The 27,426-nt window shown below is 42.1% G+C and overlaps 1 protein-coding gene across 1 annotated transcript in view; it reads right to left on the reverse strand.

Annotated features, from left to right (window-relative positions):
- Positions 1–821: 821 nt before the first annotated feature.
- The window catches only part of bdh1 (3-hydroxybutyrate dehydrogenase, type 1), a 51,670-nt gene continuing 25,065 nt past the window's right edge, over positions 822–27,426 (reverse strand). The window contains exons 2-5 of the mRNA XM_067995118.1: positions 27,312–27,422; positions 22,409–22,550; positions 6,992–7,144; positions 822–3,100 (exon numbers count right to left, since the gene is read on the reverse strand). Of these exons, the coding sequence (XP_067851219.1) occupies positions 2,634–3,100; positions 6,992–7,144; positions 22,409–22,550; positions 27,312–27,422 (873 nt within the window). The 3' untranslated portion in view covers positions 822–2,633. The remainder of the gene's footprint in view (positions 3,101–6,991; positions 7,145–22,408; positions 22,551–27,311; positions 27,423–27,426) is intronic.

Consider the following 27,426-nt stretch of genomic DNA (forward strand, 5'->3'; position numbering starts at 1 on the left):
CAGACAGATGTTGTTATTTGCAGATATCTTGTGTTCATCCCATTCAAGGCTGCAGTACCACAACAAGATAAGCTTTGAAGTAAAGGTAACCTTCACCTCGTACATACTAATCATTCAATACTCAGAGATTTCCCCTTCCAATCAGGCAACTCATGTCTGCTGTTTATTAACTGCCTAATGCTACTGGTAGCAAAGGACCATAGTCCACTTGCTTGAAACCAATTCGTACATAGATTAAAAATATATAAAATATGGACTATTTAAAGGCAGTGGTTTTACTGTAGCATGGGGTTTTCACATCAGCTGTTCCCGAAGCAGCAAAGATGACCTGATCTGGAAAGTCCGCTCAATCCCCATCAGATTGGCTATTGGGGTAAATTGTGCTGCCACTAATTTTACATATGCCTCAATGCAAATTTTTGCAAATATAATTTTTCTTCTTATTTATGCTAATTTTATCTACAGGGTTAAAATTCCCACCAAACTTTCTTAGAGGTAGAAGCTGTTGGCAATGCAGTTGCAGCACCAATCCTATCAAAGCCCACTCCGCAGTTTGAAGACCTGGCAGCCTTTCCTGTAAGGCACTTTGCAGAGCAATAATGCTGTGTTCATAACTAAAAAATCATCTTGTCTCAGTCCCTATAGACTTCATGTTTGAAGGCTAAATCTATATATAGAACTGGAGGTCGCAGCATAGAACAAGTGGCGAAGCCAAATATGAAACAGCTCACTCTCTGTGAGCAAGCTATTGCCAAGCTGTTCCAGAGGGAGAGCTTGGAAGGTGTAGACCCTATGAAATGTGAAGGAAAGTGCAGAGCCTGTGGTGTATATCACATTTATTAGATATTCTATTATTTGCACAATATATTACATCAATGCATCGGCAGTGATTGTGCCTAATAGTGCATGTAATGACAATGCAATATCCAATGGATAAATGCATCTGTTCTCTTCATAGTGCAAGGATAACCCAGTCATCCTCGAGTCAAAACTAAAAGACACAGCTGGATACATCTGCATGGGCCTTTCATGACTGACCACTAACAAGGACTTCGTTATTTCATTTGGCCTTTAATCATAACTTTTTGCTAAGGTTCAAATATCCAATTTTGGCATATTACCAGACTTTTTGAGTGTTTTCTATTCTTTTTACTGCTGATTTTTCTGCTCCCATATCATAGATAATTCTCATAGTTGAGTCCAACTCCCTATGCTTCGAGTCATGATTGTCTCAGCTAGGCAGGCGTCATACGAGTGGGGACTTCCAGCAACAAAGTCGTTGCAAAGTTTTGAGCCAATTCCACATTATTCCAGGCAAGCCACTTGAGAAAGACAGCTTAACAGACAGTTCAGAGTGTGGTCTGAGATATATACTCTATCAGCATGGTGATTTTCCTCCCACTGGAGAGATCTGGAGGATGTGGTGGGTAATCTGTACTATATCCACTATAACTCAGTTGTAAAAGGGTACTGTTCACCCTGAGGCACATTATACCCACTTCACTATACACACAAGATTAAGATTCGGTTTGTAAGAGAATTATGAAAACTATCTGTTATAGTGAACGTAACCAAAGAGTGATGGGAGATGATCCAAATTGTAACAAGCACAATCCTGGGAAAAACAGTACGAGCACCACACTAATAACCTTCACTTCAAAGTAATTCAAAGATCCTCCTACACAAAAGATGCTGATTTTTGTTTCAGTAAACAGTAAACCAACTCGTAGACAGAATATTCATCCATGACACCACTGATAAAGTCATTAACTTTGAGAATGATGAACTTAATAGTTATCAGAAGCCCAAAGGAGATGGGATTACTTCTGTTTTTTGACATTTTATGCTAGCAGTGATGATCAGTATGCTCCAAATCCTTAACACCTGAGGATGTCCACACAAGCTAATTAGCAACTATAAATATGAATATTAAAAATCCGATATGCCATGTCATGCAGTGGGACGATGCATGACATATCTCTAGTAAGGTGGCGTCAAATGCTTACCAATCACCTCTGCAGTGGGAGGAAGAATAAGTTGGACTTAAACATGCCTGGCCTTTTTCACTCACCTCCTCATGGCCAGTTTTACAGCAACATTGGGAGCAGACAAGGAGAACGTCTTTAACTCAACCTCTCAGCTGTAAGTGGGGAGTTGAAGGGGAGCCTATGGCAGAGGAAGAGAAGAGAAAAAGAGGCAGACACTCAAAAAAAGCAAGAAGAAGAAATATTCTGCAACTTATCATAGGGAAATTTTCTATCTAACATATGGTATCACACACATGTAAAAATACTGAAGAACAGCACAATTTTTCCACCATTGAATTTAATAACACATATTTACTACATTTAAAAATAAACAGTATTACAACAGTTCTTCAGTACATTACCTTGTAACAAGCATATAATGTGTCCAAGTGAAAAATAATTATATTAGAGTAAGTGCATACAAAATCTATAAAATAGAACGTTAATTAATTTTGTGCCATTCCATTAAGTGTCCTTGGGTTAGAATCTTTTTTTAAAAAAAGAGGAAGTGACACTAAATATTGAAGAAAGGAACAGGAAGGACGAGGAAAATGGCACAACTTGTTTGAAGCAGACCAATCTGGCAGCATGCTGGCAAGTTGGTTATTATTTGTATGCCCAATCAGCTATTGGAGCAGGTAAGTGGGCCAAGATGTGCAATCTAACCCACCAGTAGGCAATCATTGGTTCATAACGACTGTATGGATATTTGGAAGTTAGTGCATCAGTGATGGCATCAATAATAAGAGACATGTCTTTCGAACTGCTGCTACAGAAGGATTTCACTGTCATTGTCTGTCGATCAAAGTATGTCTTCCCGTAATCTTCACGTACAATTTCAGTAGCTTCTTTCCACATTCTATCAGCAATGCTTTCAACGTGGTCACGAGTGAGAATGCCTGTGGCAGCTATATAGTTCCCCGGCTCAATTATGCTGACTTTAACACCCCAACGCTGTTGTTCATTGCGCAGACAGTCTGAAAACGCCTCTATTCCGTAATTCGATATACAGTAGGCAGAGTGGCTCGCTATGCTCATGCGTCCAAACATGCTGGCAACATTCACAACACGACCTGTAAAAATCGAAGAGCAAAAAGCTATTATGAATCCAATCAAATTTTTGCCTATCTAAAGTTTTTTTTTAAAATTTCTAGCAGTGGGATATAGCTGAGCAACCAAACCCTTTCACAGGCCAGACATGGTCACACAGATGCTTTCAGGCCTTCAGTACAGAATCCTAAAATTCTTACTGAGATGCACCCATTTCATTCACAGAATTCTGCGCGATTGCAAAATATTACTGATAAACAAATATGTAAAAATTATACTTTGAATCTCTTATTTTCTCATATTCTTTCATTTTCATCATTATTTTTACAGTCATTTTTAGTTTTAATTGATTTCTAACCTCTTTATTTATCCATGGCATTCTAAAGCTACTTGTAGTTTCCTTCTTTTTTTAATACAATATACTTATTTTGTACCTTTGCAATCTTTTTTTTAAAAAACTATCCACTGTTGCTCTACAGTCCTGTGTGCTCATTTTTTCTTCCACCTCACCTCGGCTAGTTTATTCCTCATCTTTCAAAAATCTGCCTTTGTCCAATCTGGTGTTCCAGTTTTTGTACTGACTTTTTCTCTTTGAATTGGATCTGAACTCTTATCATACTCTGGTCTCTATTCCCAAGGTGCTCACCCACATTTAGTTCATCTACCTGATCTATTTCATTGCTCATAACCAGATCTAGCAATGCCTTCACTCTTGTAGACCTACTAATATACTGCTTAAGGAAGGAGTCTGGTACACATTTTGGAAATTCCTTTCCCTTTTAAGAACATAAGAACGTAAGAAACAGGAGCAGGAGTAGGCCATATGGCCCCTCGAGCCTGCTCCGCCATTCAATAAGATCATGGCTGATCTTCGATCTCAACTCCACTTTCCCGCCCTATCCCCATATCCCTCGATTCCCTTAATGTCCAAAAATCTATCGATCTATGAATATAATCAACGACTCAGCATCCTCAGCACTCTGGGATAGAGAATCCAAAGATTCACAACCCGCTGAGTGAAGAAATTCCTCCTCATCTCGGTCCTAAATGGCCGACCCCTTATCTTGAGACCATGTCCTCTAGTTCTAGACTCTTCAGCCAGGGGAAACAGTCTCTCAGCATCGACCCTGTCAAGCTCTCTAAAAATTTTATATGTTTCAATGAGATCACCTCTCATTCTTCTAAGCTTCAGAGAATATAGACCCATTTTACACAATCTCTCCTCATAGGACAACCCTTTCATCCCAGGAATCAATTTAGTGAACCTTCATTGCACCCCCTCCAAGGCCAGTATATCCTTCCTTGGGTAAGGAGACCAAAACTGTACACAGTACTCCAAGTGTGGTCTCACCAGAGCCCTATATAATTACAGCAAGACCTCCTTATTCTTATACTCCAATCCCCTTGCAATAAAGGCTAACATACGATTTGCCTTCCTAATTGCTTGCTGTACCTGCATGTTAACTTTTTGTGATTCATGTACAAGGACGCCCAAATCCCTTAGCCTACCAACATTTCTTAGTCTCTCACCTTTTGAAAAAATATTCTGCTTTTTTATTCTTCCTACCAAAGTGGATAATTTCTCATTTCCCCACATTATACTGCATCTGCCACCTTCTTGCCCACTCAATTAATCTGTCTATATCCCTTTGCAGCCTCTTTGCATCCTCCTCACAGCTTTTCTCCATTTACTCCCTCACTGTCCTATCATTAAGTTAATAATTAAAATCTCTGAGAACGATAACTTTGTTTTTCCTACTGATCTCCCTAATCTGACTGCAGATGTCTTCTTCCATTTCCTTCCCACAATTTGAAAGTCAGTAATACACCTCATTAATGTAACAAGCCCTTGTTTATCTTTGAGCTCCAGCCATTTCAACTTTGTCTGTACTCCTTTCTTGTTTAAAATCAATCCCCTCTACAATATGTAGTCCCTCTTTTAGCAATACTGCCACTCTGCCTTCATTCTTATCTTTTCTATCCCTCCTAAATATATTATATCCCAATGTGTTCATTTAACAGTCTTGTACTGTTTGCAGCCAAGTTTCTATTAATGCTATTAACACCTTGCAATTATATAGCACCTTTAACGTGGAAAAATATCCCAAGGTGCTCCACAGAGGATAATTAGACAAAAATGGATGCCAAGGCAAAGAAGGGAATAAATGCATGGTCAAAGAAGTGGATTTTAAGGCAGGCCTTAACGGAGGCGAGAGATAGAGAGGCAGGGGGGTTAAGGGAGAGAATTCCAGACCATGGGGCCTAGACAGCTGAAGGCACGGCCATCAATGATGGGACAAAGGGAGCCCACAGTCAGAGGAACGGAAAGTCCGGGGTGGGAGGTGGGGGGGGGGGGGGGGGTTATAGGTGAAGGAGGTTACAGAGATAAGAAAGGGTAAGGACATCAAGGGGTTTTAACATGAGGTTGGGGGACCAGGAGCCGATGTAGGTCAGCAAGGACAGGGGTGATGGTTGAGCCTGACTTGGTACAAGATAGGATACAGACAGAGTTTTGAATGAACTGAAGTTTACAGAGGGTAGAGTATGGGAGGCCAACCAGGAGAGCATTGGAATAGTCAAATCTGGAGGTGACAAAGGTGTGGATGAGGGGAGGCAGCAACATGTTCAAGAACTTTGGAGAGGAAGAGGAGGTTGGAGATGGGACTCTCCGTTCCTCTGACTCCCTTTGTCCCACCTTTGTAAGGACGAAGAGTCAAAGGTGGCTTTTTTGATGGGAGGGGTGAAGACAGCAGTTTTGAAAGCGAGAGCTACAGTACCTGTGATGTACTCTCACATCCCCTGACAACCATTCTTCTTGTTATTTATGTTTATTTTATTCTCTTTTTGACATGCCTTTAGTCTCCTTTTACCACAACCTTTTCCAGTGGAGAAAAAATGCTGTGGAACTAATCCTAGGCATCTGCCAAATCCTTACTATAACCAACCTAAAGGCAATGCACAAGGCAAGGCCCCTGGTTTTCGATTCCACCGTGTGGGAAACAAACTCTGCTTGGAGCCTCCTGGCAACACCAGAGGCTGAGAATGTGCCACGTGAACAATCGCTGACACAAACCTGCATCCTGTTACTCCATGCCAGTTTACGTAGATCATATCTTTGAATCAGTTAAAAAACAGGCTTAGTGGCTCCCGTAATGAATTAGGCCCTGTAGAGTTTATCCAGGTGCAAATTTAATTTCCAGGGCTGTCTACCACTTAAATTTATCTCAACCAGGAGAGTTATTTCAGATCCCAGACTGCACTGCAAGGTTGAGTGGCATACAGTAATGAATGCTTGAAGTAAGCTGCATACTAACTAAGCCAAGAAATAGCTCAAGAGCTCCTGCCTGCCAGACAGCCCCAAGTGACCCCCATCACAGAAGAATTTGCATGACCACTGCACAGCAGCTCACATTTCATGACTTTCACACAGTTGAGGGATAAAAGGTTATCTGGCCAATACAGAGGGGCTCAGAGAACAGTAGTTGCGTAATTAGAACACCTTTAAAAGGACAGCCATCTTCAGGAATTTTTAAGAACAAAGTATCTGAAGCCCAGACACAGTTCTAATTTCATAAACTGTGGAAATCCATATATTTTTGGACTTTTCAAGTATAGGACTGGTACAAAACTTCTAACTAAAGTGGGATATCCTCACTACTCTTTTTTGATGGACAAGGAAACACTGCTGCAAGTTTTCGTAAAGTATATAGAAATATCAAACTGCATTATTAATAAAATAGAGGCTAGAAATCTGGGAAGGCAACTGACACAACATGTACAGTAATGAGGACTGGATTCCTTCCACAAGCGATGCCTGGTTAAGTTTTTAGGTGAACTTTGTGTTTATGTAGGTTTTCATATGAGGTAGTCACTAGTTGACAATTATCTGAGATCTGGAACCCAGTAATACTCACCCTTAGCTTGCCGGATGAGGGGGAGGAAGGCCTTAGTTACCCGAACAGTTCCCCACAAGTTGACATCTGCAATTTCCTTGTAACTTGCCACACTTGTGAATTCCACTTCCCCAAAGGTTGAAATGCCAGCATTGTTCACCACACCCCAGAGTCCTGGACAAAGTACACAATGCATTTGATCAGTACAATATGGACATATAGGCTGTTCATGCATCACATCTATTATCCTCTTACAGTCCCTCTGTGTAACATACAATGGAAATTTAAGGAAATGTCACTTTTAAAAAACTGTTAAAGCTGACCTGCAGTTCTATACCATTCTAAAGTTTCCTGGCAAAAAATGTAATTTGATCTTCACCATTTCAGATATAAATCTGATCAGATATAAATATCACCTATGCTTGCTGTTTGAATTCTCACATTCCACTCCCTTTCTGAGGCTTTTGCTTCACCGACTAATGAAGAACTTTGGTCAAAACTGCAGGAGGAGGAAAGTGGCAAAGGATAAACATGGAGAAGTAAGCAGAACTGGCGTTGGCATTTGGGGGCACAGAGAGGTTGGTTATGGGACCCCCCCCCCACCCAGCATGCCCCTTCCCGCTCCGCCAACAGTGTTTTCACCCCACCCAACACACAATATCATCCAACTGAATACTTAAACATTACAAGGAGGATTTTTAAATTTTCTCCACCAGGAAATGAAAAAGATGGAAAATGTTTCTGTACTGTATGCAACCTCATTTCATTTTAAAACAGAAAGAAATGAGATCTAGTTTAAGCCGCTCTAATTCATTCCTTCTACCTCTCGTTTTATTAAACTGTGACAGCGTCATGCCTTCTGGAAGGAGGTCCAAAATGTTTGTTAGACAGATCAATTTGGCAAGGACAGAATGTCACGAACATCTGTTTTTATGTTTCCACCACTTAGTGTAAACACTGCATAGCTGTCACTCCTGGAGCCCAACTCCTGCTAATGCCATCAGCTTCACTGCCACACAGTGACTCGCTTGGGCATGTGGGAATCCGGCTGCTTACTCTGCACATACACTCAATCTATCCAGCACCGGTATGTGTCAACCACTGAGTCTAAACATCCAGGGAATGTCTGTTTAAGGTGCAGTATTTCTAGGCCAGCTGCAAGCTACAACCCCCCTGTATATCAATAGATCTCTGCTGCCATGGGTTTTGCAGCTGACTAAAGACAGTTCTAGAAGTGAACAAAAAGTCTTCAACAGTAAATAAAGAGCATGCAGTGCAGAAGCACTCCAAAGGGGAAAAAGTAAAAACATACAAACTTAAACTTACTAGTAACAGAGTGAAGTCTTTAGAGTTTCCTCTTAATACTTCTCAGCCTGATGATAAACTACCTCTCAACAGTACCTTATGTGCTGGCATATTATTATTTGTGTTAGCCAGGTGGCTGGCTCAGCTTGCAGGATAAGTTTGCATCATTAAGGATTGTTTGTCTGTACTTCACTGTGCTCCATGGAAAAGTCATCAGGCAAAGCAAAGAGAAAATAAGAAAACACAGAACAAGTGAGCTGAGGTCAGTCCCGATGGAGCTCAACAGAGCTGTTTCTTTACATAGGAACATAGGAACTGCTAGGCAACAAAAGACCAAAGTCCATCTAGTTCACCTTCTACCATCCTGGTAGTCACATGATACAACAATAATGGAGTTTTTAAACTAATCATAGCAATCAATCTCAATCAATTAGTCTACAACAGACCCAGAAATGATGCAAGGAAAATCCTAGTCATGAAGAGCTTTGGGAACCGTAGGTCCAAAGTCATCTGTTCCTCCCAAGCATGTTATACTTACCACATGTCATGTCTCAAATTACTCATATACTGTATCCCAAAATGTTATTTTCTGAAGGAAATCTATGCAATTTGAATGAATCATTATTAACTGCTTCCACCTAGGGAGTCTGCTCCATACAATGACCACTCGCTCACTGAAATATTGTTTCCGTAGATTAGTTTTGAATTTACCCCCCTCAAATGCAGGCCTTCAAGTTCTATTATTCTGGATAAGGTGAAACAGCTTGTCAGGGTCTACATTATCTGGTCCCTTTAGAATCCGAAAAACAGCAATCAAATAACCTCTCGACCATCTCTTTTCCAATGAGAACATGCCCAATTTACATAATCGCTCTTCATAATCCAATACCTCCATCCCCTCAATCATTCTACCTCCTGCTTTATATTAAAAAAAAACACAGCTTAAAGAGCCGGATACCTTGGGCAGGGGGGAATATAGCTGACTCCAATCACTGCCAGCTTCACACACGGCTATGTCATGTGAATCGGAGGATTCCTCCAAAAGCATGTCATTATCTACATGCTCTATGACTGGCCTACATTTGTTGCAGGTAGAACCAGAAGGAATATATTACACACAGTCTGAATATTGCTTGACGGTTGAGAGAATGACTAAGAAGTGGAAAAAATGCAAATGGGTTTACTAATAATGAAACTTTATTTCTTTCAAAAATAGTTTTCCAACTAAGATATTCTGTGCATGTATGCCTATACTTGCTTGCACAAAAGTCAGATTTCATGGGCAAACCAAAACTTGACCTATCTGGGGTGGAGTGACACAAGGTGAACAATGAAACCTTGTGCCTCTAGAGTAGGTACCAGAAATAATACAGCCCACTCACGATGTGGCTGAGATCTCTCCTAACTGGCAGAAAACACTGGACAAACCATATAGTTGAGGCTAATTTGTGCTTATTAAAATGTTAAATTATACATAAGCAATAATAAATCAGCACATTAAAAAGTAACAGAACAGCCCTCAATTCTCGGTGTTATTTTAAACAATTTTTTCTCGCAACAAAATAAGGAATATTTTTTGAGGTGCTTTTTCTGGAAGCACCACATTGCACTCATAGGGGGAAAAAAATTGGTAAGAGCCGTTTCTGGGCGCAGGTAGCGTGATGCACTATTACCCCGCACCCAATGACCCCTGTGCAGGCAGGACGCGAGTTTCAGCCGGCCCGAGGACTCACCTGCAATCAGCGTTCCATTCCAGGCCTTTCACATGGAATCAATGCAATTCGCACTTTCCACCACCAGGGGGAGCTCAATCTCTTAAAGGGAGGGTGTTTCTTAGAAATCTCTTAAAGGTAGCTGGTACCTGTTATTTGCTGAAAATAACAGTCTACCGTCTGCACAGATGTCTGATCTGACATCGCACATGTAAAACACAGGTCCCATCCCTATGTTTACACACTGATGAGTTATGTTAAAACACTGAATAAAGGTTGCGCACTACTAAATGCCACATCCTCCAATTTGCACTCCAGACCTCACCAATCTGCTCATCTCAGTTGGTACCAGGCCTGCGAGAGTGCATGCACCAAGATTCTTGCTGATTCACTAGAGAACTTGGTGCAAGAGGTGGAAAGAAGGAGGGACATCCTATATCCGCAGGGTGGGGGGGGTGCAAGAGGCCCTCCAGACATATATCCAAAAGGCAGTGGGAGGCAGCAGGGGACAAAGTCAATGCCAGGCGCAAAGTATCATGAACATGGATGCAGTGCAGGAAGAAGTTCAATGCTTTGACATGAGTGGGCAAGGTGAGTGAGGTCAACTGTCAAGTGGCGTCTCCTACCAACTGCTCCACGCACTACACCCCCCACCACCCACATACCAACAAACTCTTTCCATCAGTACTCAACTCTTCCAACCAGATGTTTCCTCTCATCCTTACACATTACCACTGTTGCAAGCCACCAACCCACAACTCACAGGCCACACACAATGGCAGCTATTCAACCATGACAGGCACATCACCCAGACACATGTCCCGCTTTCTTGCAGGAGAAGGTGGCGCATATCAGGAGGCAGCAAGTGGCAATGGCATTTAGCCCCTCGAGCCTGTTCCACCATTCAATGAGATCATGGTGGACCTGTGACCTAACTCCATATACCCACCTTAACCCCATATCCCTTAATACCCTTGGTTCACAAAAATCTATCAATCTCAGATTTAACATTCACAAGTGAGCTAGCATCAACTGCCGTTTGCAGAAGAGCGTTCCAAACGTCTCCCATCCTTTGCGTGTTGAAGCATTTCTTAACTTCATTCCTGCACGTCCTGGCTCTAAATGTTAGGCTATGTCCCCGCGTCCTACTATTCAAGTCTAAGAGATCTCCAAAAACAGTTACAAATGTCTCGGCAGCCAGAAGCAATAATCCAGCCACTAACCTGTAAATCCTGCATGGTCCCTTTAAATACTGCTGGTGGGGGGTCCTCCAGGCACTCTAAGACACGTTCAGATGGTTGGCGTTAAGACTGTGCGTTGAGTTGAGCATTAAGTCCCAAAATGGTGTCTATCACTTTAAACCAGCATTGCACACTGACTGAAGCCATTTTCTCCCTACTTTACATGATTCCAGCATTCGTTATCTGTGCCTGCGCTAACTCCTATACCAAGATGGCGTCCAGCGCATGTCTCACACTGGATGTCAGATAGGCCGTGTAGCGCCTAAATAACGGGTGCTACACGGCACAATTTAGCGCCCGTGGTGTCCTACTTCATCGCAGCGACCTGTACGTGCAATGGAACTGCGTGAACGGATCGAAAGAACTTGGGAAAGTTTGCAATATTTATCCCCAGATTCAGGCAGCTACTGGCTACAAAACTGTCATAGACATAGAAAATAGGAGCAAGAGTAGGCCATTCGGCCCTTCGGGCCTGCTCCGCCATTCAAAATGATCATGGCTGATCATCTAACTCAGCACCCTGTTCCCGCTTTTTCCCCATATCCCTTGATCCCTTTAGCATTAAGAAATATATCTATCTCCTTCTTGAATACATCTAATGACTTGGCCTCCACTGCCTTCTGTGGTAGAGAATTCCACAGGTTCACCGCCCCGTGAGTAAAGAAATTTCTCCTCATCTCGGTTCTAGATGGCATACCCCGTATCCTGAGTCTGTGACCCCTGGTTCTGGACTCCCCAGCCATCGGGAACATCCTCCCTGCATCTGGTCTGTCTAGTCCTGTTAGAATTTTATATATTTCGATGAGATCACCTCTCATTCTTCTAAACTCTAGTGAATATAGGCCTAGTTGACCCAATCTCTCCTCACACGTCAGTCCTGACATCCCAGGAATCAGTCTGGTAAACCTTCATTGCACTCCCTCCATGGCAAGGACATCTTTCCTCAGATAAGGAGACCAAAACTGCACACAATACTCCAGATGTGGTCTCACCAAGGCCCTGTATAACTGCAGTAAGACATCCCTGCTTCTGTACTCAAATCCTCTTGCAGTGAAGGCCAACATACCATTCGCCTGCCTAACTGCTTGCTGCACCTGAATACTCGCTTCCAGCGACTGGTGTACAAGTACACCCAGGTCTCGTTGCACCTCCCCTTTTCCCAATCTAACACCATTCAGATAATAATCTGCCATTCTGTTTTTACAACCAAAGTAGATAACCTCACATTTATCCACATTATACTGCATCTGCCATGTTCTTGCCCACTCACCCAACTTGTCTAAATCACATTGGAGCTTCTTTGCATCCTCCTCACAGCTCACATTCCACCCCAGCTTTGTGTCGTCTGCAAACTTGGAAATGTTACATTTAGTTCCCTCATCCAAATCATTGATATATATTGTGAATAGCTGGGGCCCAAGCACTGATCCCTGCGGTACCCCACTAATCACTGTCTGCCACCCGGAAAAAGACCCCTTTATTCCTACTCTCTGTTTCCTGTCTGTCAACCAATTCTCAATCCCTGCCAGTATATTCCCCCCAATCCCATATGCTTTAATTTTGCACACTAACCTCTTGTGTGGGACCTTATCAAAAGCCTTCTGAAAATCCAAATACACCACATCCACTGGTTCTCCCCTATCTATTCTATTAGTTACATCCTCAAAAAACTCCAGTAGATTTGTTAAGCATGATTTCCCTTTCATAAACCCATGCTGACTTTGTCCAATCCCATTAATGCCCTCCAAGTGTTCTGTTATCACATCTTTTATAATAGACTCTAGCATTTTTCGCACTACTGATGTTAGGCGAACTGGTCTGTAATTTCCTGTTTTTTCTCTCCCTCCTTTTTTTAATAGTGGGGTTATATTTGCCCCCCTCCAATCTGTAGAAACTGTTCCAGAGTCTATAGAGTTTTGGAAGATGATCACCAATGCATCCATTATTTCCAGGACCACTTCCTTTAGTACTCTGGGATGTAGATTATCAGGCCCCTGGGGATTTGTCAGCCTTTAGCCCCATTAATTTCTCTAGCACAATTTCTTTTACTAATATTGGTTTCCTTCAGTTCCTCCCTCTCACTAGACCCTTGGTTCCCTAACATTTCTGCGAGGTTATTTGTGTTCTCCTTTGTGAAGACAGAACCAAAGTATGTGTTTAATTGTTCTGCCATTTCTTTGTTCCCCATTACTGACTGTAAGGGTCCTACATTTGTCTTCACTAATCTTTTTCTCTTGATATATTTATAGAAGCTTTTACAGTCAGTTTTTATGTTTCCTGCTAATTTACTCTCAGACTCTATTTTTCCCCTCTTAATCAATCTCTTTGTCCTTTGCTGAATTCTAAACTGCTCCCAATCCTCAGGCTTGCCGCATTTTCTGGCAATTTTTTTTTGTCTCCTCTTTGGACCTAATACTATCCCTAATTTCTTTTGTAAGCCACGGTTGAGCCACCTTTCCTGTTCTATTTTTGCGCCAGACAGGAATGAATAATTGTTGTAATTCCTGCACACGTTCTTTAAATATTAGCCATTGCCAATCCATTGTCATCCCTTTTAGTAAAGTTCCCTAATCTATCATAGCCAACTCGCACCTCATACTTTCGTAATTTCCTTTATTTAGATTCAGGACCCAAATTTCGGATTCAACTACTTCACTCTCCATCTTAATGAGGAATTCTATCATGTTATGGTCACTCTTCCCTAAGGGACCCCGCACAACAAAATTGTTAATTAATCCATTCTCATTGCACAATACCCAGTCTAAGATCGCCTGTTCTCTACTTGGTTCCTCAACGTATTGGTCTAGAAAACCATCACGCACACTCTCCAGGAATTCCTCCCCCATAGTATTAATGCCGATTTGGTTTGACCAATCTATATGTAGATTAAAGTCACCCACGATTATAGTTGTACCTTTCTTGCATGCATCTCTAATTTCCTGTTTAATGCCCTCCCCTACATCTCCACTACTGTTTGGGGGCCTATAGACAACCCCCACCAACGTTTTCTGCCCCTTGGTATTTCTTAGCTCCACCCATACAGATTCCACATCGTGATTTTCCAAGCCAATATCCTTCATCACTATTGCATTGATTTCCTCCTTTACTAACAACGCTAACCCACCTCCTTTCCCTTTTTGCCTGTCCTTCCTAAAATATTGAATACCCCTGGTTGTTCAATTCCCATCCTTGGTCACCCTGCAGCCATGTCTCTGTAATCGCAACTATATCATTACCGTTAATATCTATCTGCGCTGTTAATTCATCTACCTTATTGCGAATGCTCCACGCATTAAGACACAATGCCTTTAAACTTGTCTTTTTAAGATTGCTGGTCATCTTAGTTTTATTTTGCACTATGGCCCTATTTGTTTATCGCCCTTGTTTTCTTTGCCTTCCACTATTGCTTCTTCCCTTTTTGCCTTTTGTTTCTATCGTTTTTTCCCCCTCCTCTGACTCCCCGCTCAGGTTCCCATCCCCTGCCATTCTAATTTAAACCTTCCCCAACAGCACTAGCAAACACCCCTGCGAGGACATCGGTCCCGGTCCTGCTCGGGTGTAACCCGTCACGCTTGTACAGGTCCCACCTTCCCCAGAACTGGTCCCAATGTCCCAGGAATCTAAATCCCTCCCTCCTACACCATCCCTGCAGCCACGCATGCATCTGGTCTATTCTCCTGTTCCTATACTCACTAGCACGTGGCACTGGTAGTAATCCTGAGATCACGTCCTTTGAGGCCCTGCTTTTTAATTTATCTCCTAACTCCTTAAATTCACCTTGCAGGACCTCATCCCTTTTTTTTACCAATGTCGCTGGTACCGATATGGACCACGACTACTGGCTGTTCACCCTCCCCCTCCAGAATGCCCTGCACCGCTCCGTGACATCCTTGACCCTAGCACCAGGGAGGCATCCTGTCAATCATGAATCAGAACAGACACTATGGCATGGGATAGCACACATACTATATTGATTGGCACTAACATCCTGTATGTGCTTTAACCAGAGGATGCTGATTCTAACACAATGTGCGTCAACAATCTTTTGAAAACAAAGCATATTTTTGATGGCCCAGCTATCAGCGATAACGATTACATCTCCTTTCGTAGAAGCAACCTTACGTGTATTAATGTATCACTCGCCTGCTATCTCTTTCCAACCAATCTGAATCTTACTGTTTACAGATAAAGACATGAACAGAGAGCAGACCAACAGCACTTTAGTGTCAAGTCCACACAGTTCGTGCAGTCTCTCCTTCACAAATACAACAGAAATCTCTCCCAGAAAACTGTCATAGAAGCCATTTTTAAATTGTTACAATACTAGACATAACTATAAATTCCTATTAAAAGTATATAACAAAGATTATGGTACGAAACAGGATGGATCCTCAGGTCCACCAGAGCAGGTGTCAGCATTTCTGAACCAACCCCTACTCTCACACATGGCTCCCAATATCAATTGTGGCCACTGTGCTCAAACCCCATTTGTTTCACTGCAGTTGCATATAAAACACATACAAATCTATTTTCTTTGCAGGGTAAACTTACTCTCAGCATCAGTAAGTTGTATACATACATTCTACTGGGAATGCACATGGTTTAAATCATCCTGTGTGCCAATTAAGTCATCAATGAACTCATCCTCAATGTACAGATCCATAATGCTCAGAATTTTATTAAGTAATGAGATGTAATATAATCACTCGTGATGCCTTAACTGTGTACATGCATTTCAGCCATGTCTTTACCTCAATCAGAAATGCACCAAGCTGCTTTATGTACCAAATGTGGCTTTACTGTCCCATGAAGAGAGAATGATTGAATTGTAAGGGCCAATTTTTCAAATCAGGTACCCACATACCCAAATGAATGAAGCTGCGGTATGAGAATTTATTTCACACAGTAGACCCTTGAAACTCAGAATCACTCTCTCTCTCTCTCTATTTGGGCACCATAGCCATATTTGGTACATGGACCAGCTTAGTACACTTCTGATTGTAAGGAATCACATTTTACAGCTGAAGCCAAGGATTTTGTGGATACCATACTAGCAGTCTTGCTTCTGTATGAAGGAGCCATGTCCAATGAGGCTCAAACTGAACAAAAAAGTTATTGCACGGTTGTGTCGCTTAGTGCATCAAGATCCGCAGCTCAGGCCAATATGAGTAATACATTCCAGGCTGAAGTCGAAGTAAGCACTGCTATGAATATCTAGGACACAGGCACCCACCTAAAACTTGACTGGAAACAAATGCAATACGGTGGACTGCTGTATTTGTGATGTGACAGAGCTCTCCACTGGAAGTTCCAACAGTTCAGTGCATTGCACACGGACCATGAACGGCAGAAGCAAAGGCAATTTGCCCTTACCAGCAAAGGCAAAGGTTACCCCAAAGTACAGGAAATTATCAACTGCACTCAATTCATTCATGCACCTCCTCATTACCCAGAGAACAGAAAAAGCTTCTACTCCCTCAACATGTCACTGGCAGCTCAAAATCATGCCTTTCAATGCACAGAATGAAGGAAGTTGTTATGATTCATTCACACTGAGACAAACCAATATGAGGAATTGTTTGAAAGGGAAGGTTGCATGGAAGACTGGCTTCTGCGAAACATGGGATGTGTGCTACGCCCATGAACGATTACACCAGTCAATCCCCATACTCAACTGCAGCCAGAACCAGGGTGCTAGTCAAGCAATCGCCTGGTGCTTGGATCGCTCAGATGGGGGCTTGCCATATTTCTCTGTGAAAGCTGTAAAATTGCTATGGTGCACTGCTTTTCTTTGATGTGCAAGACATTCTTCTGCGTCATAGTTGCATCAATATTATTACAGAAAACTATTGCAAAAATGTACAATTTAGCAAGTATCTCTTCCAGGTCTACAAGGTCTGAATGACTTGTGAATGGGCATTTCCTTTTTCACCAGATAACTTCCTCTTCTCTGCTGTACTAAAGATTGTGTGCAGATTTCTGCTCATTGCAATTCCTCTTCTAACTTTGTGAGCAGCAGTATCTTTAGCATTCCCAATCACTTTGCACAACAGTTTCTCGCAAAGGACATAGATTGCACTAAAACTCCAATACTGAATCACAACATTCAATCCACAAACTAATACCCGGCACGTTCTTTGTGTTTGCATCACCCATAAATGTGCCAATCCCTCAGATGGCTGCTGTATCACCCACTGCTGCACCAGTCACTGAGTTTCATTACCTGCCTTGCATGCCAACCCCTGAACTGCCAGTTGCAGTTTAAGAAAAATAGATGGTTCAATATTTGGTTGTACAAAGTTAATGTTTCTTTAGTTATCAAGTAAATGAAGTCTATCTACTTTAGCAGTCCATTGAAGTGTTTGTATTTGTTTAAAAATTATCTTGGACAGTGGATATCAGTGTAGATGAGTTATAATCGCTGTTTACCAATACAATTAATAAAAAAGGGATTGGATGTATGGGCCCCAATTTTTACAGGGAGATAGAAGGGAGCACGGGCACATGTTTGCGACCGGGACACCCAGAAATGCCAGGAAGGTGGGAGGTCCACCCGGCAGCTGGCCAGATTGCAAGCCTGCGGTAGAAGGCCACAGACGGAGAGCGCTGGGGACAGTCCCTGGCAATCGAAAAAAAATCGGGGCATGGTGGGGGTGGGCTCGGTGTGCGGCAGTGAGGGAGGGAGGGAAAGATCGGGGCATGGTGGTTCGGGGCAGGGGCGGGGGCGTCAGCCGGTCGCAGGGAGGGCCGCAGATCGCGCGGAGGTGGGGAGGCGGAGAGGCCGATTGCAGGGAGGGACGCAGGTGGCGCGGAGGTCGGCAGCGTGGTGGGGGGGGAGGGAGGGTAGGCCGATTGTGGGGGGAGGGGGAAGTTGATCACGGGTGGGGGGGGGGGTGGGGAGCAGGCCGATCACGGGTGGGGGGGCAAGCCGATCACGGGTTGGGGAGGGTGGGTGGGGAGCAGGCCGATCACGGGTGGTGGGCAGGCCGATCGCGGCAGAAGATTTGTTGGAGGGCGGAGGGGGGGAAAGCGTTCCTGCTTGTGCTGGCCCACAAGCAGTGCTCTAAAATGCAATTACCTGCTCAATCTGGCCGCTCCCACCTCCTGAGCCCTGGGAAACCCGGCCTGCAGCCACTAATTTCAAATGGCTGTCAAAATCTAAGGAGTACAGCCTCAATTAAATATTATAATTATGGACCTGCCTCTCCAGAGCGGGTTGCTCGGACGCCCCCCAACCTGCCGCAGTTAAACTGGGAGTAGGCTCGTTCGTGGTGGGTTGGGGTCAGGTTTGACATATTTTCTGATTTAACAACACTCCCACCCGCCCCTCCACGATGGGGCGCGATAGGGTTAAAATTATCCCTGTACAACAACTTGTATTTTTTAATTCAAAAATGAACACACCCTGTGCTTGGACTATGTAGTGTTACAATGTTGTGCTATCATAGAATCATAGAAAGGTTACACCACGGAAGGAGGCCATTCGGCTCATCTATGCAAGAGCAATCCAGCTAATCCCACTCCCCCGCCCTATCTCTGTAGCCCTGCAAATTTCTTCCTTTCAAGTACTTATCCAGTTCCCTTTTGAAGGCCATGATTGAATCTGCCTTCACCACCCCCTCGGGCAGTGCATTCCAGATCCCAACCACTCGCTGTGTAAAAAAGTTTTTCCTCATGTCACCTTTGGTTCTTTTGCCAATCACCTTAAATCTATGTCCTCTGGTTCTAGACCCTTCCACCAAAGGGAACAGTTTCTCTCCATCTACTTTGTCTAGACCCTTCATGATTTTGAATATCTCTATCAAATCTCCTCGCAACCATCTCTGTTCCAAGGAGAACAACCCCAGCTTCTCCGGTCTATCCACGTAGCTAAAGTCCCACATCCCTGGAATCATTCCAGTAAATCTCTTCTGCACCCTCTCTAAGATCTTCACATCTTTCCTAAAGTGAGGTGCCCAGAACTGGACACAATACTCCAGTTGTGGCTGAACCTGTGTTTTATAAAGGTTCATCATGACTTCCTTACTTTTGTACTCTATGCCTCTATTTATAAAGCCCACGACCCCGTATGCTTTTTTAACCGCTTTCTCCACCTGCCCTGCCACCTTCAACGATTTATGCACATATACTCCTAGATCTCTCTGTTCCTGTACCCCTTCTAGAATTGTGCCGTCTAGTTTATATTGCCTCTCCTCATTTTTCCTACCAAAATGTATCACTTCGCATTTTTCTGCATTAAATTTCATCTGCCATGTCCACCCATGCCATCAGCCTGTCTATATCCTCTTCAAGTTTATCACTATCCTCCTCACTGATCACTACCCTTCCAAGTTTCGTGTCATCTGCAAATTTTGAAATTGTGCCCTGTACACCCAAGTCCAAGTCATTAATATATATCAAGAAAAGCAGTGGTCCTAGTACCGACCCCTGGGGAACACCACTGTACACTTCCCTCTAATCTGAAAAACAACTGTTCGCCACTATTCTCTGTTTCCTGTCACGTAGCCAATTTGGTATCCATGTTGTTACTGCCCCCTTTATTCCATGGGCTGCAATCTTGATGACAAGCCTACCATGCAGTACTTTATCAAATGCCTTTTAAAGTCCATATACACTACATCAACTGCAATACCCTCATCTACCCTCTCTGATACCCCATCAAAAAACTCTATCAGGTTAGTTAAACACGATTTGCCTTTAACAAATCCATGCTGGCATTCCCTAATCAATCCACACTCGTCCAAGTGACTGTTAATTCTGTCCTGGATTATCGTTTCCAAAAGTTTCCCCACCACCGAGGTTAAACTGACTGGCCTATAGCTGCTCGGTTTTTCCTTACATCCTTTTTTGAACAAGGGTGTAACATTTACAATTCTCCAGTCCTCTGGCACCACCCCCCGTATCTAAGGATGTTTGGAAGATTATGGCCAGTTCCTCCACAATTTCCACCATAACTTCCCTCAGCAACCTAGGATGCATCCCATCCGAACTGGGTGACTTAACTACTTTAAGTACAGCCAGCCTTTCAAATACCTCTTCTTTATCAATTTTTAGCACATCCAGTATCTTAACCAAACCTTCCTTTACTGAGACTCTGGCAGCATCTTCTTCCTTGGTAAAGACAGATGCAAAGTACTCATTTAGTTCCTCGGCCATGCCCTCTGCCTCCATGAGTAGATCTCCTTTATGATCCCTAATCAGCCCTACCCCTCCTCTTTCTACCCATTTACTGTTTACGTGCCTGTAGAAGACTTTTGGTTTCCCTTTTATGTTGGCCGCCAGTCTATTCTCATACTCTCTCTTTGCCCCTCTTACTTCCTTTCTCACTTCCTCTCTGAACTTTCTATATTCAGCCTGGTTCTCACTTGTGTTATCAACCTGACACCTGTCATACACCCCTTTTTTCCGTTTCATCTTATTGACTATCTCTTTTGTCATCCAGGGAGCTCTGGCTTTAGTTGCCCTACATTTCTGCCTCGTGGAAATGTGCCTAGACTGTACCCAAACCATCTCCTCTTTAAAGGCCGCCCACTATTCAATTACAGTTTTGCCTGCCAATTTTTGATTCCAATTTACCCAGGCCAGATCTGTTCTCATCCCACTGAAATTGGCCCTCCTCTAATTTAGTATTTTTACTTTAGCATGGTCCATAGCTATTGTAAACCTTATGATACTATGATCGTTGCTCCCTAAATGCTTCCCCACTGACACTTGCTCCACTTGGCCCACCTCATTCCCAAGAACCAAGTCCAGCAATGCCTCCTTCCTCGTTGGGCCAGAAACGTACTGGTTAAGAAAGTTATCCTAAACACATTTCAAAAATTCCTCCCCCTCTTTGCCCCTTATTATTATTATTATTCCAGTCTATATTAGGGTGGCTGAAATCACCCGTTATCATTACTCTATAGCTTTTCTGTAATTTCCCTGCAAATTTGTTCCTCTATATCCTTCCCACTAGTTGGTGGCCTTTAGCATATACCCACTAGTGTAATTGTACCTCTATTGTTTCTTAACTCTAACCAAATAGATTCTGTCCTTGACCCCTCCAGAACATCCTCTCTCTCCAGCACTGCAATATTCTCCTTAATCAATACTGCCAACCGCACCCGCCCCCCTTTCTTCCCTTCCCTATCTTTCCTGAACACCTTGTATCCAGGAATATTTGGTGCCCAATCCTGCCCTTTTTTGAGCCAGGTCTCCGTTATCGCCACAACATCATATTCCCATGTGGGTATTTGTGCCTGCAACTCACCAACCTTGTTTACCACGCTTCATGCGTTTACACACATGCGCTACTTTCTTGTACACTCTCTCTTAGTCTGATCCAACCTAATAGCGTACTATTTCTTGCTCTAGTGCTATTTTTCTCTCCCAATTCTTTGTGCCCCTTGTTTCTCCTTTCCAATGCCACCTTTGGGACCTGGGTTTGAATCCAGCCTAGGCAGATGGGAGAATTATCTCCTCTTGCTATTGGTTATAAAGGTTCTACACAAACAGAATTTAGGCAACCCAAACCTGGTTCTAAGTGGATGCGATTCCACATCATAGAACCATTAACACTTTGGCATAAACTAGCTGTTTTGCTCAGCCAGAGCAGAATTCCTTCAATGAAAAATGGAAATGTTAAACTGGTACAATAGAGGTACTCCATTAGGATTGATGCAAGACTGTTATTTAGGGTCCTATTTTTTGGAGTGTCAGTACATTTGGTGACACCTTGGTGATGATCAGAAAACAACTGTTGATTACAAGCTTACTCAAGGAAATATTTAGGTGATGGATCACTCTGAGGTGCTCTGGACTGTCAGGCCACCCATATAATTTTTTGTGGAAACCTCAGCTTCATGAAGGGTGTCTACCCAGATGTCACAGGGTACATCGTGCTCTGGAACAAAAACAGAGAAATACAAAAATACCAAATCAAAAGACCCACAAATCCTTATAGCAGCCCAATTTCACATATAGGCAGAGATCAAAGGAGGCAAAAAATACTTAGAGAATGGCCCCTCCTATGGCTACTACAAATCGAACCTCATTGACTAGGCCAAAACAGCACAGCAGTATGTAACTAATATTAAAACTTACTCCTTCTCAAAGAGTAGAGTAACTGTTAACAACATTTTGTTAAATTAGCCTGCTGAAATAACCAGATTCTAGGTGAAACTGAACCCACAGCATACCCTTCTCAGGTTCCTTCAACTGGCTCTTTACAAACTCCACGGCCTGCAGCACCTCCTCATCTATGCATACGTTCATTTGAAGAACTTTCAGACGCTCACATTTCATCTTCTCAAGTGTTTGAGCACCTCCTCCATTTTTATCCTTCCAAAAAAAAATACAATTACTGTAGTTTTTCTAGTAACTAAATCAAACAACAACAAGTTCTCCTGATGGTTCAGTGAGTACATGTACTAAGTGGTGTAGCAATAAACAATATAGCAGAAAGGTCCCATGTTCAATCTTGGATCTGTGCTGAGTTAACTGATCTGATCTAGCACAGCAGTGGAACGCTACAACTGACCTCAGTGTCCCCAAGCTACAGACAGTGGAAAACAAAAAGTTCAGTTGGGATTCTCAGGGTGGATTACTGTGCAGTCACTGACCCCTACTAAAAAGTACACAGATGTGAATGTTGGGTGAAAGTTGGACAGGATTAGGCTTAGCTAATTGGACCCGCAGTCTAATAGCCTGCCGATACTTATTGTCTAAGCTCACACATGGAGAATGGTCATTTGAGCAAGGTACCAAAGGGCAAACAGCACCATGAAAGTGCCCAACAGAAGTTGCCTTCTCCAGGAAAGATCCAAAGAAAATGTAGGAACTTTGGGAAGAAATTACAAAATGAAGTGTATATTTTAAAAATTGATAGGCATCACAACTCATCTATCTATATTAAAATACTTAAGTTTGCCACAATTGTAACAATTGATAACACTTCAGTCAATCTTGTGACACCCTCCAACATAAATTTCAATGGAGTAAGGTGACACGGTCGTAAGTCATGCCTGCAATAGCCACTTCCTCCACCAGTGGCACTGTTACACTTCTACTGTATTCATTGGCGGCCTTTCAGCTACCTGTTCACTCATTGCAACAACTTCATGGCTAGTAGCCACTTTGAAACTTCGCTCTTCAAAGCACCAAAACTGGAGGTGTTTTGCTGCTCTCTTTTATATTTTATTAAACTCTCTTCTTGGTTTTTATCTTGGCTTTTGCAACAATTTATTTTTACCATCCCCCACTCTGAAAAATAAATAATTAATTCCTGCTTCTCCCAGCCCAACCATTGGAAATGAATAACTCTCCATGTCTCCATATTGACGTTGCACTTCCTAGCTCCAACCTGCATTTAACTTATCTTTTACAAAACAAATTCCCTTTTTCCCACAAGTGTATCTTTTAAATTCATTCCCACTGTGTCATTTGTTCTCTATATAAAGAGATGAGTAACACAACCCTGCCCTCTGTATTGAAATAAATAAATAGGCCACTCTTAGAATAAATAAATAATTCATCCCTACAAATTTCATTCTCAGTGCTGTTGGTTTATAAATAAATTCCCACCCTCCCCCATCTTTATGCTTATTAATTCCATTCTCACTTCTGCCCTTATATGAATGACTGATAAAAAAATGTTAAAACAACAACTATAACCTTCAGAAATTAATATTTTGGGATACAGGACACGAGTAATTTGAGTCAGAGGCTGGGTATTCTGCAGCGAGTGACTCACCTCCTGACTCCCCAAAGCATTTCCACCATCTACAAGGCACAAGTCAGGAGTGTGATGGAATACTCTCCACTTGCCTGGATGAGTGCAGTTCCAGCAACACTCAAGAAGCTCGACACCATCCAGGACAAAGCAGCCCGCTTGATTGGCACCCCATCCACCACCCTAAACATTCACTCCCTTCACCACCGGCGCACTGTGGCTGCAGTGTGTACCATCCACAGGATGCACAGCAGCAACTCGCCAAGGCTTCTTCGACAGCACCTCCCAAACCCGCAACCTCTACCACCTAGAAGGACAAGGGCAGCAGGCACATGGGAACAACACCACCTGAACGTTCCCCTCCAAGTCACACATCATCCCGACTTGGAAATATATCACCATTCCTTCCTCATCGCTGGGTCAAAATCCTGGAACTCCCTACCTAACAGCATTGAGGGAGAACCTTCACCACACGGACTGCAGCGGTTCAAGAAGGCTGCTCACCACCACCTTCTCAAGGGCAACTAGGGATGGGCAATAAATGCCGGCCTTGCCAGTGATGCCCAAATCCCATGAACGAATAAAAAAAAAGACAAGCTATGTGCTAAGTGTAGCATGCTTGGGAGGTAAAAGGTGACTTTAGATCTTTGGGGTTTTCCTTGCATCATTTCTAGGACTGTTTTGAATAACTGATAGAGATTGATTGCTATCATTAGTTAGCAACTCCATTATCATTGTGTCATTCAACTACCAGGATGGTAAAAGGCAAACTAGCTGAATCTTGGACTTTTTTAATCTAACAATTCCTATGTTCATTCCCACTACTGCCCTTTTATTAATAAATCGGCCCAACCTTCAAATTTAGGAATAAATGTACGGTGCCAGCAATCTTAAAATAAATACAAATCCCAAAACTGTACATTCCCACTGCTGCCCTTTTATAAATCCCCCCAATCTTAATGTCTATAAATTCCATACCCAGTAATAAATAAATCCTCCCAATAACAACACATAACATTCCTATCTTAAAAATTCCAAATCTTCCAACTTAATGGGACATTCAGTAGTACTTTAAAAGAATGAAGGAAACAGATAAGGAGGTTGTAGAGAAAGTTATTTTTTATGATACCAGGGTAGAGAAAATAGAGATGACTATATATTGAGAAAGTCGCAAAATAAGCTTGGGGTAAGAAATCCTTTTTCATGTTTACAACTGTCAAATTATGGAAGAAATTATGAAACAGACTATCACCTAGTGCGGTAAATACTGAGTCAGTTAAAACATTCAAAATGAAATCAAATTGGCAATTCAGCAAAAAGTAGAAAGTTGTTATGTTCGAGGTAGGAAAAAGAGTTTTTCTAAATTCCTGAAAAAAGATCTGGATGATGGATAAGCTAGATGACCTTTTCTCAATACCACATTTTTACATTCTAAAATATTGAATTTGTATTTTTAATAATAATAGATCTCTTGTATTATTCCACCTGATGAGTCAAAAATAGACTGAAGATCATTTTAATCCAACACGCCAGTCAGGAAACTGATGCAATCAGATTGGCCACCCGTTTTACACGCTGCCGATTTTACTTTTGTTAACTTCACAGGGCAGTACATAAGAAAGTTCAAATAAAGTATGAGAGTCATGTTGAATAATTTGCGATTTCATTTTTGTGCAAATGAAATATATGGCTCATAAGTAACATGGTCATTGAAAAGAAATTTGAAAAATATTTTGAAAAATCTTATTGGTTACCCAGTGGTATTTTTTTCTCTATTTGTGTAGCAATAATTGGATATTTTAGCAAGTCAGAATGGTTAACTGAACAGATCCTCGTTATTTCAGCCAATCAGACGAGCATAATGGATGCTTTATAATACAATTGACAAATTTGAAGTGTGACATGCAGTTTTGAAATGGGATTTGCACTATACACAAGTCTTTAATTACGTAATTATAAGAATACACATTCAGAACTTTAAACGTTTGAACAATACAGTTCAGTTTAGTAAGCAATCTACTGCTTTACGGAATTACATTTTCTATTAGTAATTTAACCAATGATCCAGATTGTGGATTATCCAGTACAAGACAAAGTTGTTATAGTCTTGTCAGTGTATAAAATGGGCTTCTTTATTAGCTTGCAATGTATTGCACTCCATTATTTGTTACATTTGCAAACAAACAAGATGGATAGGAGTTAAGAGGAATGAAGAATGATCAGTCGTTTTGGTTGGAAACATGTGTAGAGGTTTTAACAAATAACTGTTACTCTGTGCGGTTAAAGTGGGGTAACAAAAAAATTGAAGGGCTGAATTCAGCACAAGGTAATGAGTCACAAGTTTGACGAGCATTAGCTGTGACATACTACAGTCAGACTGGAACAGAATCAGTTGTTCCTACCAAGTTTAGGTGGTGGATGCCAAAGTTTAACAAAGTTCAAGGAGTGCTGTGTGGGACAACAGTGAACAGCTTTCTGTTTGCTGAATGTGGCACTTGGGGCTAATAGAGGCAGGGTGTGTGGTCCTTACCCTGCAAGAAGTAGGGAGGTTTTAAATGCTGCTACAGTCCTGTAAACAAGACAAGAATGTTTTGGGAAATATGTATTTACGAGCTCACATGGTGCACCCAAATGACGGCAGCTCCTTAGTAAGGCTGCAGAGGTGGTCACTTCTGATTTTCAAAAAATAAGAAATCTGTGATGTTCTCAAAAAGTGTAATTGCTTTATTGGTGTATTTTTGAATGTGGAGTTGTTGAGGGAAAATGATAAACATAAGTAGGTGCAACCCAAGATCTCTGCATCCTATCTTTCTAGTGCACTACTGAACTATATAGACCAGCAAGGTTGTACCTTCAATTCTACAGTTATGACAAGGTTTTTTCTTTGTTTATAAGCTGCCCCTTAGAAACATCAGGCATGGGACCATTTTCTAAATGCATGCTGACAACAAATTAATCTTGCACCTTAACTGTTCAGTGAAATGATATGTTTGGAGGAAACTAGGTATGGAAATGGGTTCGAATATGGTCCTTTCAACTTTGGGACCTGGGTTTGAATCCAATCTAAAGTCAAATTAAAGTTTTCTCTCTCTGCTGGCTGGAAGGGTGTTAATATTGGCAAGTCATATTTATTGATAAACATAAAAATGCAGTCTAGATTTCCGTTCAAGGGTCATCGCAAATTTCTATCCAAATACTCAAACTTTCCAGATCCACTTCCAAAACAACAGCTTTGTTCCCATTTCTCCAACTCACGCAATTTTGCATTAATCATCAAAAGGATGAATAGGAAAAGTAGAGAACCCAAGACACTGCCAATTTTTTTAATCCAAAGGTTAACCAGATCAACATAGAAGATGTCACAGACTCACCTTTAAGAGGCAGCCAGCAAAGACAGTAAACCCCTGGGTATGTAGGTGCTTTGCCAAGGCAAACCCAAATCCTTTATCGCACCCTGTGATCAAGATGGCTTTGTCCTTAACCTGG

The sequence above is a fragment of the Heptranchias perlo genome, chromosome 13, assembly GCF_035084215.1.
Source record: "Heptranchias perlo isolate sHepPer1 chromosome 13, sHepPer1.hap1, whole genome shotgun sequence".
NCBI lineage: Eukaryota > Metazoa > Chordata > Chondrichthyes > Hexanchiformes > Hexanchidae > Heptranchias > Heptranchias perlo.